Raw genomic sequence first — 17,025 nt, 5'->3', positions numbered from 1 at the left:
CCAAAGGTCAACTGCTTGTCAAGCACACAGATCAAAAACACCAACACGCACCCCCTATATCATCTATCTCCATAGCAATGTGGTACATGTGGGATGTCCCAGATAGCAATTTAAGCTAATTACCTCTAACTCCCAAAACATCTGATATGCACATGAATAATTGATATTGCCAACAATGACAGAGCGATTTCTTCTAAACTTTCTGGTTCCAACTGCCCAACTAAACGAACCCCCCTGTGATTTTATGGCTCTCACCTCTCCAACTCCGTCTCTATAAGCACAGAGATTTTTGAACTTTAAATCTTGGGTGGTTTGCAACCCTTTGAAATTCTTACAGGTGCACATTTAATTTCCCAAAACTAAAAGTGACCTGTAAAATATTAATATAAACCATGAACCAGGTGATCATAACAATAGCATAGTGGTTATGTTACTGAAGTAGTAATCCAGAGACTGGAGTTCAAATCTCACTGTGGAAGGTGGGAAATTTAAATTCAGTTAATTAAATAAAATCTGAAACAAAAAAATGCTGGTACCAGTACTAGTAACCATCAAACTACTGGATTGTCGTAAAAACCCATGTGGCTCAATAATGTCCTTTAGGGAAGGAAATCTGCCACCCTTACCGATCTGGCATGTGAGTGATTCCAGATCCTATTACTTGCCCTAGCCGCTAATAGCTAATCAGTAGTTCAAGAAGGCAGCTCAAGGGCAATTAGGAATTGGCAATAAATGCTGGCCTTGACAGCAATGCCCACATCCCAAGAATTAATTATAAAAAAGCCTTCCATCTAGGAACGTAGGAGTATCGGAACACAAGGACGCCATTCAGCCCCTCAAGCTGTTCCGCTATTCATTCAAATCATGGTTGATCTGTATTGTAACTCCATTTACCCGCCTCGGTTCCACAAGACTTAATCCCCTCAATTAATCTGAGTTTGGGAACGTTCATTTGACCACCCCCACAGCACACCGCCTTATCAGCTTTTTGGGCAAAAGTGTTCCAGATTTCGACTACCATTTGTGTGAAGAAGTGCTTCCTGACATCACCCCAGAATGGCCTGGCTCTAATTTTAAAGTTATGCCCCCTTGATCTGGTGGATTGCACCACCAGAGGAAATAGTTTCTCTGTACCCTATCAAATTCTTTAAATATCTCAATTAGATCACCCTTAAATCTCCTATACTTAGAGAGTGTACAAGCCTAGTCTTTGCAACCTGCTCTCATAATTAAACCCTTTTAGCCCCAGTATCATTCTGGTGAATTGGCACTGCAGCTCTCACCCCCCTCCAAGGCCAATATATATTTCCTGAGATGTGGTGCCCAAAATTGAAGGCAGTACTCCAGATGGAGGTCTAAACAGATCTTTATACAACTGTAGCATAACTTCCATCCTTTTACATTCCAGCCTCCTTGAGATAAAGGCCAACATTCCATTAGCATTATTTTTTTGAAAAATTGTACCCTGTCCACTAACTTTTTAGTGATTTCTGCATTGCCTCAGCTTGGCTTTTTCCTGTTGGAAACAATATGTACCTTTGCATGATCCAATCACCTTCAGCACGGACCTGGAGCTGTTGCCGGCCCGCGTCACATGGAAGTAATCGATGCTTTGAGAGCCAACCGTCCGTGGCGTGAACGTAATGGGGACCTGGTACCTGCGGCTCGCTGCTATAGTGCCCTCCCTGACCTCGCACATGAATTCGGACTGAAGCGGTGGAGGGCGCTGGGAATGCACAATTTGAAATGAAGTGTTCACCTGCCAAACACAGGTCAAAAAAAACAACTAAAAAAATTGGCATAATAGATTTCACAATCAAATTTATACTAGTTGAATGGCACCCTACTGGCATTTTAATCTCGGATAACTGTGCTCAAATCCAGCCTGGGTAGACGGGATGAAAATGTCCCTCCAGCTGCTATCTTTAAAAGTCTTGCTTTAACTCAGTTTGAGCAATTCCTGGCTCATGAGTTATAATGCCCCACAATTAAGTTGGAAATGTTGTTCAGAGACACATAACAGCAGAACTGTGGGGGAAACCAGAACTAGGGGACATAAATATAAGATAGCCACAAATTAATCCAATAAAGAATTCAGGAGAAACTTCTATATCTGGAGAGTGGTTAGGATATGGAACTCACTGCTATTGGGAGCAAATGAGGTGAATATCATAGATATATTTAAGGGGAAGCTAGATAAGAATATGAGGGAGAAAGGAACAGAAGCATATGCTGATAGGGTGAGATTACCTAAGGTGGGAGGTGGCTTGTTTGGAGTATAAACACTGGCATGAACAGATGGGCCAAATGACCTGTTTCTGTGCCACAAGATCTATATAATTCTACAGCAACCCATTCAATCAGATCATTGCTGATCTGCACCTCAATTCCATTCACCCTCCTTTGGGTCTAATCCCTCGATACCCTTACTTAAAAAAAAATCTATTTATCTCAATCTAAAAGCTCCGATTGACCACCAGTATTCATGACCTTTTGGGGAAAGAGATTTCCAGATTTCCACAACACTTTGTATGAAAAAGTTCTTTCCGATTTTGCGCCTGAATGACCTAGCTTTAATTTTAAGATTATGTCCCCTTGTTCTGGACTCCCCCCACCTGAGGAAATAGCTTCTCCATATCTACACTATCAAATCCTTTAACATTTAAAACACTTCAATCAGTTCACCCCTCAATCTCCTATATTCAAGGGAATACAAGCAACCCATGTGAAACTTGTGCTCATAATTTTACCCTCTTGTATTGCAAATGAACAGCGCATAACAAAAACTTTCCATAACACTTTTAAACATAATACTTTCTCCATATCTACCATTATAGACCTCTGAATGATTGGCATTATAATTTTTTTAATTCATTCATGGGATGTGGGCGTCGCTGGCGAGGCCAGCATTTATTGCCCATCCCTAATTGCCCTTGAAAAGGTGGTGGTGAGCTGGCTTCTTGAACCGCTGCAGTCCATGTGAGGTAGGTATATCCACAGTGCTGTTAGGAAGAGAGTTCCAGGATTTTGAGATATAGTGAAGGAACGGCGATATAGTTCCAAGTCAGGATGGTGTGTGACTCGGAGGGCAACTTGCAGGTGGCGGTGTTAAAAAGGCATGCCGCTGCAGCAGATGGGCGCTCTTACATAACTGGGAGTTCAGCACATTATTTATTTATTTAGAGATACAGCACTGAAACAGGCCCTTCGGCCCACCGAGTCTGTGCTGACCATCAACCACCCATTTATACTAATCCTACATTAATCCCATATTCCTACCACATCCCCACCTTCCCTCAATTCCCTACTACCTACCTATACTAGGGGCAATTTATAATGGCCAATTTACCTATCAACCTGCAAGTCTTTGGCTGTGGGAGGAAACCGGAGCACCCGACGAAAACCCACATGGTCACAGGGAGAACTTGCAAACTCCACACAGGCAGTACCCAGAATCGAGCCCGGGTCGCTGGAGCTGTGAGGCTGCGGTGCTAACCACTGCACCACTGTGCCTGTTCTTCTTCAAAATAGTTCCATGGGATCTTTTACATCCAGCAGAGAGGGCAGGAGACGGGACGTTGATGTACCATCTCATTCAAAGATGGCACCTCTGTCAGTGATGTTGGAGACAACTTTACACTCTATTTAAGCCACAACCAGTGCCCAATGTGGAAAGTGTTCCTCAGGCCTAATCCTCTAAAAGAGCACAAAATTTACAAAAAAGTAAAAAACACAATAACATAGGAACCCACTGAAAACTTGGAAGGAAGAGTATAATATTGTGTAATATATACATACTGTCACTGCATCCTCATCCACTTACAAGAAAGAAAGATTTTGAATTTATTTAGTGCCTTTCATGACCTCAGGATATCTCAAAGCATTTTACTGCCAACGAAGTACTTTTGAAGTGTAATCACTGTTGTAATGTAGGAAACACAGCAGCCAGATTGTGCATAGCAAGATCCCACAATATGATAAATGACCAGATAATCTATTTTACTGAGGTTGGGTTGAGGAATAAATATTGGCCAGGATATAAGACAGAACTGCCCTGTTCTTCTTCAAAGTAGTGCCATGGGATCTTTTACATCCAGCTGAGAGGGCAGAAGACGGGACGTTGATGTACCATCTCATTCAAAGATGGCACCTCTGTCAGTGCAGCACTCCCTCAGTACTGCACAGGGAGTGTCAGATAGTAGTAGAAGCCTTACACAAGATGGTAAACCAACACTAACTATCTGTACAGCTTTTGTCAGTGAAAGATCACAGCAGATTTTCAATATATTACAATGAAATACATAAAATTAATAAAAGGCAGGCACATTAACAACACTGTAGGCTACTTAACTTTTGTGATAAATTTATTGCTTTTGCAATAAGGAATTTCAGAGATTAATCACATTTCACAAATGAACTTCAACATGCAGTTTTACAAAAGGTCGCAGTGACTTAAACATGCCAGTTGGCTGCACTGCTTGACTGCTGAGAGCCACTGTTCATATTGAGTGACCTGGAAAGTGAGAGAACAGGAGGGATAGGGATGGAGATCAGGGGAGTTGGCAATTTGACCTTAAGGGAGTCTCTTCATTAAAAGCTTGTCAGATTTGTTGTTGCCAATCCTGTTTCTGGGACAGAGAGCTGTACAAACTTGGCTCACGCTATTGCTACTTAGCACAGGGAGGTGCATCGCACACTCGGAGATGCCTTCCTTCAAATGAGACAGGAGCAGGAGAAAGTTAACGCTGACAGGATTAGATGAAGAGGGGTTGGGGGGACGTGTGGGGCATAAATGCCACCCTAGACCTGAAGGACATGGCCAAGTTCTGTGCTGTAAATTCTATGTACCTCTTAAGGGTTTTCTGTAAAACAAGCCTAGGCAGCCGTAATCCACTTCATAGTGGAAGCATTTTAAAAGAACGGTCCATATTGATAATCTTACTGACAAAGCATTCACTTGTTATGCCTGACCTAGAACAGCTTGATATGGTTTATGTCAAGGAAGCTACTGTAATGGAACCTTTACTCTACATCTACATTTCAACACGAGAATAGTTCAAAAGCGTTTCGTTGGCTGCAAAGTACTTTGGAATACTGAGGTCATGAAAGGTGTTAAATAAATGCAAATCTCTTTTTTTATCTCACCCATGCTGTATCTGACCTGGGAGTCCTTGATGGAACAGTATACAGGCAACTTGATCCAGCACCTAACCCAATCTCTGCTTGGACTGACAGTACCTAATGGGTGTGAATTACAGAATCATGCAGCACAGAAGGAGACCATTTGACCTACTGTGCCTCTGTTGGCTCTTTGAAAGAGCTATCCAATTAATCCCACTCCCCTGCTCTTTCCACACAGCCCAGCAACTTTTTTCTCAAGTCTTTATTCAATTCCCTTTTGAAAGTTACCATTGAATCTGCTTCCACCAGCCTTTCAGGAAATGCATTCCAGATCATAACAACTCGCTGTGTACTTTGCATCTGTGCTTGATGGGACAGTGTCAAGAAAGATCTTTACACATACTGGACTTGGCCTGGGGTATTTGAGGTTGGCATTGGGTGTACATAGTGGAAGTGCATTTTATTCTCCAGCACAGGCACCCCTACTGGACTAGTAATCCAGAGCCCAGGCTAATGCTCTGGAGGGGGGGCATGGGTTCGAATCCCACCCTGGCAGATGGTGAAATTTGAATTCAATTAATACATCTGGAATTAAAAAGCTAGTCTAATGGTTAACCGGAAACTATTGTCGATTGTTGTAAAAACCTATCTGGTTCACTAACGTCCTTTAGGGAAGGAAATGTGCCATTCTTACCTGGTCTGGCCTACATGTGACTCCAGACCCACAGCAATGTGGTTGAGTCTTAAATGCCTCTGATATAGCCTAGTAAACCCTCAGTTCAAGGGCAATTAGGGATGGGCAATAAATGCTGGCCTAGTCAGCGACGCCCACGTCCCACAAACAAATATATATTTTAAAAATTTACACGGAAATTACCAGATATTTAGGATGTCTCTAGCGCATCATCAATTTCCATCACTCTGCAGTTGACTGCAATGCCTTCAGCTGCCTAGAAGCTCTGGAATTCCCTCCCTAAATCTCTCTGCCTTGTTATCTCACTCTCCTCCTTAAAGACACTCTTTAAAACTTACAACTTTTACCAGCTGTTCCAATATCTCCTAATGTGGCTCGGTGTCAAATTTTGTTTGATAATCGCTTTGAGATGTTTCACTATGTTAAAGATGCTATATAATAGTTGAACATAAAAAATGCTGCAACTGAACACCAGGTGGCACAGAAGAGTTTAAATAGACCAAAATCTTGGCCCTTGCCTACAGATGATTCACCAAATCTACCCCGGAAATACTCACCGTCGAGTAGTTATGAATCTCCATATACTTCACAACCGTGGTGTCAATAGCAACATGCCCAAAGTTTAGGATGCTCTGTGTATCCTCCTGCCCGGATGTCTGGGATAGTTCACCTGCCGCACTCACCAAGAGATGCGGTAACTTGGCTGTGGAGCAGAAGAACATGATTAGAACACCAAAATGAAAAAATTTCTTCCTTGATATCAGCCGTGGCTCAGATGGCAGCACTCTCACCTCTGAGTCAGGACATGGGAGTTAATAGTAGACCCCAGGTTTGATCCAGTGTCTATATTCAGGTAACATTTGCGCCACACAATTGCCAGGCAATGATGATCTCCAACAATAAAGAATCCAACCATCTCGCCTTGATTTTTCATCAGCATTACCATCACTGAATTCCCCACCAACATTCTGGGGGCTTACTATTGATCAGAAAGTTAACTGGACGAGCCATATAAATACTATGGTTATAAGAGCAGATCAGAGGCTGGGAAATCTGCGGCAAGTAACTCACCTCCTGACTCCCCAAAGCCTGTGCACTATCTTCAAGGCACAAGTCAGGAGTGTGATGGAATACTCTTCACTTGCCTGGATGAGTGCAGCCCCAGCAACACTCAAGAAGCTCACCACCATCCAGGTGAAAGCAGTCCACTTAATCGGCACCCCATCCACCATCTTAAACATTCACTCCCTCCACCATTGCCGCCATACAGTCGCAGCAGTGTGTACCATCTACAATATGCACTGCAGCAACTCGCCAAGACTCCTTCAACAGCACCTTCCAAACCCGCAACCTCTACCACCTAGTAGGAAGAGGGCAGCAGACACATGGGAACACCATCACCTGCAAGATCCGCTCCAAGTCTCACATGTCCTGACTTGAAACTATATTGCCGGTCCATCACTGTCACTGCGTCAAAATCTGGAACTCCCTCCCTAACAGCACTGTGGGTGTACCTACACCAGACTGACTGTAGTGATTCAAGAAGGCAGCTCACCATAGAATCGTTACAACACAGAAGGCGGCCATTTGACCCATTGTGTTCGTGCTGGCCATCAAAGGAGCAATTCATGTACTGCCATTCCTCCACCCTCTCCCCACATCCCTGCACATTCCCCCTCTTCAGATATTTAGAAAATGTAGAAAAATTTATGGCATAGAAGGTGGCCACTCTGCCACACAACTTTCTCAAGTGCAATTAGGGATGGGCAACAAATGCTGGCCTTGCTAACAACGCTCACATCCCATGAATGAATAAAAAGGGGAAGTCCTGAGGTCGCGAAAGACGCTATATAAATGCAACTCCTTTCCTTTTTCTTTCTTTATTGTAAAGCTTGAATATTGATAGAGTGAGTTCTCACCTATCCCTTCCAGGTTCAGGTACTTCACAAATTCATTATCTCCAAATGTGCAGGTGGCAATCACATCAAACACTTTAGGGAACTGGGGTTGGAACACAATCTTGATCTTGTAGTCATCCCACGGTGACAGTATGCCACTAGATGGTACTAAAGAGAACGGACTCGGCACTTCGAAACGGAAGCGTGTCGGAAGCTGACTGTAAAGACAGTTAACAATGTCAGCATTTATATAGCACTTTTAACAGTAAAACATTCCAAGGCATTTCACAGGAACGTTTATGAAACAAAATTTGAGAGCTGGGGCACTTAAAGAGATATTAGTGCAGGAGGCCAAAAGCTTGGTCAAAAGAGCCAGGTTTTAAGGAGGAGAGAGAAGCAAAGAGATTGAGCGAGGGAATTCCAAAACTTGGGTTGTAGACGGCTGAAGGCAAAGCCGCGAAAGGTGGGGTGAAGGCAAGTTTAGGATGCACAGAATTGGAAGAGTACAGAGTTCTCAAGGGGTTGGAGGCCTGGAGGAGGTTACAGGGATAAGATGAGGCAAAGCCACAGAAGGATTTGAACACGAGGATGAGCATTTTAAAATCAAGGGGCTTATATGTGGTGCACTTAGAACTCAACCACTGGGAGCCCTCAAGTTTTCATTCTAGACTGCAGCTCTTTAATTAATTTCAATGGATCATCTTTTCAGCTGATGCACAAACAAAAATTAGGGGAAAACATTTAAGAATAACAATACGTGACATTTCAAACAAGCGGATCACAACAGCCAAAGTTAAATACCCTAAAGTATCTTTTCTGTAAAACCAAAGACAGAGGAATACATTGTGATCTTCACTGTAATGTTGCCAGGGCTCCAAGGTTTAGATCAAGAGGAGAGATTACATAAACTAGTCTTGTATTCACTGAAATTATAAAAGGATCAGTGGGAATTTCATTAAGGTTTTTAGGTCGGTTGAGAGAAACGTTTTCCGCTGGTGGGGGAATCTAGGACAAGGAGACATAGCTTAAAATTTGAGCCAGGGCATTCAGGAGAGAAGTTAGGAAACATTTATTCAAGCATACGGTGACAGAATTGTGAAACGCACTCCCATAAAAAGCAGTTCAATTTATCATTTTAAATCTGACTAATAGATTTTTGCTAGACAAGGGTATAAACTGATATGGAGCAGAGGCAGGTAGATGTAGTTAAGATACAGATCATCCATGATCTCACTGAGTGGTGAAGCAGGCTCAAGGGGCTGAATGGCCTCCTCCTGTTCCTACGTTCTTATTGTCTTCCAGCCTTACCTATTGTTGTGCAAATAAAACGTGGTCTCTGAGCTGTCGAAGGCAGCACAGACTGGCATGCACACCAAATCAGGTATCTGCAAGTCGTGGAAAGGCAGGGAAGCACGCAGCTGAACAGAAAACGTCCCAGTTTTCATCTCGAACACAATGCGATCCTCATAATCTCTCTGTAAGGAGACAAAAATCAAGGCCAAAGTATATCACTGGAGTGGGGGATATGGGGGCTGGGATCCTGAGGCACAAGTTCAAGTCCTACCACAGCAGCTGGGGAATTTATATTCAGTTAATTAAATAAATCTGAAGTAAAAAGCTAGTATCAGCAATGGCGGCCATAAAACTACCAGACTGTCGCAAAACATCATCTGGTTCACTAACATCCTTTAGGAAAGAAAATCTACTTTGCTGCCTGGCCCTGGGAAAGTTGCCCGGTGGCAGGAATACATATGGGGAGCTGTCCCAACGCAGCTCCTTGCTACCTTCCTAGCACCCACCCCCAAGCCCGCCACACCAGGGCTGGGAAAATTCAGCCCCAGAAGTTCATAACTCCACCATACCAGTTTGCGAATTGTAAACAACTGCCACTAGTAAAAGTCACCATGAAGATGTCCAATTGTCATAAAAACTCAATGGTTCACTAATGTCCCTTTAGGGAAGGAAACCTGTCATCCTTACCCGGTCTGGCTTATATGTGACTCCAAGTCCACACCAATGTGTCACTTGGTTGTACCACCACCTTCTCAGGTGACTAAGGATTGACAATAAATGACTGCCCTGCCATCAATGCCCACATCCAAATAATGTATTAAAAAAAACTCTTACCTATCCGACATAGCCAGCTCAATGGTTTCTCTCCTGCACCATTACCTCGAGACCCTTTCCTTGCTCATCTCCCCACCCCCTCATATCTCTAATTGCTGTCCCTTGGAAACGTCATCCATAGACATGGAGGTCAGTTTGTATATGTGCACTGATAACACCCAGCTCCACCTCTCTGGAGCCTTCCAGTACCTATGTTGTAAGACTGACTGTCCAGCATCCAGTCTTGGATGAGCCATAATCTTCTCCAGTTAAGCACTGGAAAGAGCGAGGCAATCACCTTCAGCCCTCACCACAAACTTCATCCTCCTCCCCGGCCACTGTCTCAGGCTGAACCAGATTGACTGCCATCCCAGCGCCCCATTCCACCGCAAGCTGAGTTTCTGTCACTAGATTCTGTCCATCACAAATTTTACCTCATAACACTGCCTGCCTCCACCCCATACCTTAGCTTATCTGCAGCATAAACATTCACCCGTCATCTTACAAAACTGGCTACCTGCTTCACCCTATGGATCACTGTGTATAAATACTCCCGGTGTCTGTCCTAAACATGCTCGCCACAATCTTGAATCTGTGGCCTTTGACCCTGACACCCTTGCACAGCTGAAAATATAATGTTCATGGGCTGCTCTATCCTGTTACATATCTTACCCACTTCATTAAGGTGCCCTCTAATATGCTAAAATGTCTTAGTTTAAGTCATTGCTCACAGCCTGCCCCCTCTAACACCCTAAGAGCCTCATTGCATCACCTCTATGGCCATCCTCTTTAAACCATGGCGGCCAGCACTGTATGCCTGAGTAAAAATTTGCCAAGCAACATGTGGAAGCACCTCATGGTAGTCGGTTCCAGGGTGGCATTAGCAGGAGACACAATGGGCCAAATTATCTCCTTCTGCGCTGTAAATGTCTATGATCCCATGAGGAGACCTGAGAGCAGGTCACCTACTTAGCTGGGGTGTGCTACATGGAGTGGAGAAACCTCACACCCCATCACAGTAGCCACCCTATCATGATACAAAGGAAAGCAAAACCTCATTTATTTAGTGCCTTCCATGACCCCACAATGTCCCACTAATTACATAGTTATTTCAAAGAGCTGGCACAAGCATCAAGGGATAGAAATATAATTTAAAAATGAAACTTACATATGAAATTTCATAAACCGATACCAATATTATTCTGCTTTTACCTTCTCAAGAGCACAGAAAGTGATTGGCAGAGAGTATGATATTCCTGCACCCAAAACCACTGGCTGTGGGAACATTGTAGTGAAAAATTCAGTGGATGGAGGTCTGTGAAATAAAAGAGGCAGAGTTATAAACAAGTTGCTTGAGGGGAGACGGTGGCGTAGTGATAATGTCACTGAGTTAGCAAACCAGAGGCCCGAGCTGATTCCCTGTTACATGGGTTCAAATCCCACCATGGTAGCTGGTGGAATTTAAATTCAATTAATTTATAAAAATCTGGAATTGAAAGCTAGTGTCAGTAATGGTGCCATGAAACTATCATAAAAACTCACCTGGTTTACTAACATCCTTTAGGGAAGGATATCTGCCACCCTTACCTGGTCTGGCCTACATGTGACTCCAGACCCACAGCAATGTGGTTGACTCTTAATTGCCCTCTGAAATGGCCGAGCAAGCCACTCAGTTGTCAAGGACAATTAGGGATGGGCTAATGATGGCCTTGCCAGCAATGCCCACATCCTATGAAAGAATAAAAAAAGATATATAGCGCCTTTAATGCCTCAAGGTGCTTTAATGGAGCAATACAAAATCTTGCACCAAGCCAAATAAGGAGATATTAGAGCGGGTGACCAAAACTTTGCTCAAAGAGGTAGGTTTTAAGGGGTGTCCTAAAGGAGAGGGGGCAAGGGGTAGAGAGGTGGAGAGCTTAGGGAAGAAATTCCAGAGCTTAGAGCCTTGGCAGCTGAAGGCACAGCCACCATTAATAGAATGATGAAAATTGGGATGTTGCTGAGGCCAGAATTGGAAGTGTGGAGACATCTCAGAGGGTTGTAGGGCTGGAGGAGGTTACAGAGAGAAAGGGACAGGATAAGGGAATGGAGGAATTTGAACATAAGTAGGAGAATTTAAAAAAAATTAAAGGGAACTAGGATCCGTTTAAAACACAGAAATGATTGGAGTATTATGTTAATTTGGGGCACCACACTTTAGGAAGGATGTCAAGGCCTTGGAAATGGTGCAGAGGAGATTTAATAAAATGGGGATGAGGGACTTCAGGTACATGGACAGACTGCAGAAGCTGGGATTGTTCTCCTTAGAGTAGTGAAGGTTAAGGGAAGATTTAATAGAGGCATTCAAAATCTTGTAGAATAAGGAGTAACTATTTCCACTGGCAAGAGCCAGTAACCAGAGTACACATTTCTAAGGTAAAAGAGCCAGAAGAAGTGATGAGAATTCATTTTTTTATGCAGTGCATTGTTGTGATCTTGGATACACTGCATGGAAGGAGATTCAATAGTAATTTTCAAAAGGGAATTGGACATATATTTGAAAAGGAAACATTTGCAGGGTTATGGGAAAAGAGCTGGTGGTGGCGGGGGGATGATTGGATAGTTCTTTCAAAGAGCTGGCACAAGCATGATGGGCCAAATGGCCTCCTTCTGTAAGATTCTATGATTATATCAGTGACTACATTTCAAAGCTACTTAATTGTCTGTAAAGCACTTTGGGAGATTGTGGGGTCATGGAAGGCGCTATATAAATACAGGTTTTGCTTTTCTTTGTATGAAATGGTTTGGATAGACTCCTCGATAGGGTGTATAGCTTGTGGAAGCTGTGGGATAGATCAGATGTGTTCAACAGTCTATGGGATACATGCAGTTCCTGAGCACTGGCAATGTGGCCCTCCTAATTTCTGTCATTTCTTATTCGCTTGCTTATCCTGTTTGAACTTCAATCAGCTGGCGACTTGGAAAGGGCTGATCTTAGCCCTGCTGCCTCATTGTTAGGTCAACCCCAAATCACAATGCCAGCATTGGTCACAACATATATATGCAAATGAATGGACATATGGATTTAAACGTCCTATATGACCCTCAAAGCTCAATGGTACAAGCCTATGTAGCCCACAAAGGACAAAAGACTCGGATACTCCAGGCTAGCTGGAACGTGAAAGTGGTTTTTGACAGTGTGTTAAAGCTCCTGCAAAGCTGTTCCAGAACTCACCTGTACTTGAGTTTTTGAGTTTTGAAATGGACATTCTTTAATATTAGATGTTTGGTCGATTCTACCCCCAGCTCCCAGTTCAGCCATTCCAGATGCTCCATGACCTCAATACCAAAAAAGTTTGATTTGATTCCCTTGCTCTTCTTCCTTCCTGAGATTTTGGTATGGGCTAGATTGTAAACATTCCACTGCAGAGAAGTCAGAGGCAAAGTGTTAACAACCTACAAGACACAGAAACATTTTCATCACCATGTGTTTTGAATCAGTTAACTTTGGGCCCCAAATATCCGATGTCCAATTCAAAGCGGCACAAGTTCAGGCAGCAAAACATGTAGAATACAGAATTAAGTCAGCAATCTATGATTGCCTTCAGTTGTCTAGACCCTAAGCTCTGGAATTCCCTCCTTAAACCTCTCTACCTCCCTCTTCCCAAAATCATCTCCTCGACCAAGCTTTTGGTCATCTGCCCTAATATCGCCTTACATTTCTCAGTGTCAAATTTTGTTTGACATTCACACCTGTCAAGCACCTTGAGACATTTTACTATGTTAAAGGTACTATATAAATGCAAGTTGTTGTTATTGTTGTTGAAGTATGGCAAATGGAAATCGTTTTCTGATGAAGGAAGGGATTATATCACATTGTTATCTTAATATCTGTTCCCAGCTCTCTTGTTCATCCCAAACACTTGTTCTCACCACCTTTGCCCCTGAATATAAGACCCCGATGTCTCTTTTTCCCAAATACCTGTTCCCACTATTCTTCCCCCCACACACCACAAATTCCTATTAGCAACTATGTTCTCTATGTACATCAACCAAAAGTCTGAGAATCCCATTCCAACTCCTTACCTCTCTAATCCCGCGAAATCATCTTCTTCTTCTTTGGCCTCCTTGTCTCGAGAGACAATGGGTAAGCGCCTGGAGGTGGTAAGTGGTTTGTGGAGCAGCGCCTGGAGTGGCTATAAAGGCTAATTCTAGAGTGACAAATTCTTCCACAGGTGCTGCAGATAAAATTGGTTTGTCGGGGCTGTTACACAGTTGGCTCTCCCCTTGCGCTTCTGTCTTTTTTCCTGCTAACTGCTAAGTCTCTTCGACTCGCCACTCTTCAGCCCCGCCTTTATGGCTGTCCGCCAGCTCTGGCAATCACTGGAAACTGACTCCCACGACTTGTGATCAATGTCACAGGACTTCATGTCGCATTTGCAGATGTCTTTAATAGCGGAGACATGGACGGCTGGTGGGTCTGATACCAGTGATGAGATCGCTGTACAATATGTCCTTGGGATTCCTGCCATCTTCCATGCGGCTCACATGGTCAAGCCATCTCAAGCGCTGCTGGCTCAGTAGGGTGTATATGCTGTGGATGTTGGCCGCTTTGAGGACTTCTGCGTTGGAGATACGGTCCTGCCACCAGATGCCAAGGATTCTCCAGAGGCAACGAAAATGGAATGAATTGAGATGTCATTCTTGGCTGACATACGTTGTCCAGGCCTCGCTGCCGTAGAGCAAGGTACTGAGGACACAGGCTTGATACACTCGGACTTTTGCGTTCCATGTCAGTGCGTCATTTTCCCACACTCTCTTGACCAGTCTGGACATAGCAGTGGATGCCTTTCCCATGCGCTTGCTGATTTCTGCATCGAGAGACAGGTTACTCGTGATAGTTGAGCCTAGGTTGGTGAACTCTTGAACCACTTCCAGAGCGTGGTCGCCCATATTGACGAATGGAGCATTTCTGATGTCCTGTCCCATGATGTTCGTTTTCTTGAGGCTGACGGTTAGGCCAAATTCGTTGCAGGCAGCCGCAATCCTGTCGATGAGTCTCTGCAGACACTCTTCTTTGTGGGATGTTAATGCAGCATCGTCAGCAAGGAGGAGTTCCCTGATGAGGACCTTCTATACTTTGGTCTTCGCTCTTAGATGGGCAAGGTTGAACAACCTTCCATCTGATCTTGTGTGGAGGAAAATTCTTTCTTCTGAAGATTTGAACGCATGTGAGAGCAGCAGGGAGAAGATGATCCCAAACAGCGTAGGTGCGAGAACACAGCCCTGTTTCACGCCGCTCAGGATAGGAAAGGGGTCTGATGAGGCACCACTATGCTGAATTGTGCCTTTCATATTGTCATGGAATGAGGTGATGATACTTAGTAGCTTTGGTGGACATCCGATCTTTGCTAGCAGACTGAAGAGACTATGTCTGCTGACGAGGTCAAAGGCTTTGGTGAGATCAATGAAAGCAACGTAGAGGGGCATCTGTTGTTCGCGGCATTTCTCCTGTAGCTGGCGAAGGGAGAACAGCATGTCAATGGTCGATCTCTCTGCTCAAAAGCCACATTGTGCCTCAGGGTAGACATGCTCCGCCAGCTTCTGGAGCCTGTTTAAAATGACTCGAGCGAAGACTTTCCCCACTATGCTGAGCAGGGAGATTCCACGATAGGTGTTGCAGTCACCGCGGTCACCCTTGTTTTTATAGAGGGTGATGATATTGGCATCGTGCATGTCCTGTGGTACTGCTCAGTTATCCCAGCACAGGCAAAGCAGTTCATGGAGTGCTGAAAGTATAGCAGGCTTGGCACTCTTGATTATTTCAGGGGTAATGCCGTCCTTCCCAGGGGCATTTCCACTGGCTAGAGAATCAATGGCATCACTGAGTTCCGATTTTGTTGGCTGTTCGTCCAGCTCATCCATGACTGGCAGAGACTGGGCTGCATTGAGGATGGTCTCAGTGACAACATTTTCCCTGGAGTACAGTTCTAGGAAGTGCTCCACCCAGCGGTCCATTTGCTTGCATTGGTCAGTGATCGTGTCCCCTGATTTAGACTTGAGGGGGGGGGCGATCTTCCTGATGGTTGGGCCAAAAGCTCTCTTAATGCCATCATACATTCCTCTGGTGTTTCCGGTGTTGGAGGCCAGCAGAATACAACTGCATAGGTGTTGCCAGTCGTTATTTGAGCAGCGCCTGACTGTTCTTTGTGCAGCGCTTCTGGATGCTTTAAGTGGATGTTAACTCGCTGGGGGCTTTCTTGTAGTTCAACAGTGCAATGCGCTTAGTGGCTATGACAGGTTCCAGCGCTTCAAAGTGAGATTGAAACCAGTCTGCATTCTGCTTCACGTGTTTGCCATAGGTAATCATTGCTGATGGCACCTCTGATGTGGGCCCACTTGGTCTCTGCATCCCCTGTAGGAGTGTTTTGAAGGGCTTTTTCAAATGAATTTAGAAACTTATGTAACAGCTGTGGATAAGAAATTCTGCTAGTGTTGATGTGCGGGCGGCCCTTCTGCTTGGAGTGATGCAGCTTCTTTGGTTTGAGTCTAACCTTGCTGCACACCATCTAAATACACTAAATAAGAACCTCCACCTCCATCGCTTATTATTCATCACCTGTCACTACTAACCCCAATTATCATCTATCCTCAATACTTTCCTCAACAATACTCATGATCCTTAGAGTTCACTTGCTTAACTTAATTGCACCTACAATCATTGCAAACAACCCGTTATCAAACAAGTCAACTTAGAAAACACAGCAAAGGCTGATGACCAACAGCTCCAAAAAAAGACTGACACAGTCCCCAAGAAGCTGACAACACAAGAACAGCCCTAAAGTGTGAAAACAATTAGTTACATGGACTTTATACCTTAAAGCAACAGATTCACACAGCATTCCCTCCCTTGGGAGGAATGGGACAAAGGGTACACAGGGACCCCAATTGCACGAATTTGCTCCGAGTGTATCAGCAAACATTAAATTCATTCACCAGGGTCCCAATACGCTGACCGTCAGGGTCAAAGCGTGGATGTGTGGTGCGTGATTGTTCCCAAAGGCCATATCAGCTCACTTGCAGTAAGGAATGCCATACCAGATCCACTTCCTCCTAATGCCATGAGAGATCAACTAGTATCAATACAAGATATACATTAGCACACTGGAACATCAAAACAGATGTCAACTATTTAGTCCCTCTAGCCTGTTCCATCATTCAATGTGA

At 44.1% G+C, this 17,025-nt stretch overlaps 1 protein-coding gene across 7 annotated transcripts in view; it reads right to left on the bottom strand.

Moving 5' to 3' along the window:
- Positions 1–17,025, bottom strand: part of cfap65 (cilia and flagella associated protein 65) — a 473,759-nt gene that overhangs the window by 439,831 nt on the left and 16,903 nt on the right. For 6 of the 7 annotated variants that reach the window (XM_068034809.1, XM_068034811.1, XM_068034812.1 and 3 more), the window contains exons 3-8: positions 13,034–13,221; positions 11,032–11,134; positions 9,022–9,188; positions 7,735–7,931; positions 6,373–6,518; positions 1,537–1,759 (exon numbers count right to left, since the gene is read on the bottom strand). In XM_068034809.1, the coding sequence (XP_067890910.1) occupies positions 1,537–1,759; positions 6,373–6,518; positions 7,735–7,931; positions 9,022–9,188; positions 11,032–11,134; positions 13,034–13,221 (1,024 nt within the window). The remainder of the gene's footprint in view (positions 1–1,536; positions 1,760–6,372; positions 6,519–7,734; positions 7,932–9,021; positions 9,189–11,031; positions 11,135–13,033; positions 13,222–17,025) is intronic. The other variant, XM_068034810.1, reaches the window with a different exon arrangement.

Source organism: Heterodontus francisci, chromosome 7, assembly GCF_036365525.1.
Source record: "Heterodontus francisci isolate sHetFra1 chromosome 7, sHetFra1.hap1, whole genome shotgun sequence".
Taxonomy (NCBI): domain Eukaryota; kingdom Metazoa; phylum Chordata; class Chondrichthyes; order Heterodontiformes; family Heterodontidae; genus Heterodontus; species Heterodontus francisci.
The sequence above is the reverse complement of the archived record's forward strand: the minus strand, read 5'-3'. Positions and strand labels throughout refer to the sequence as shown.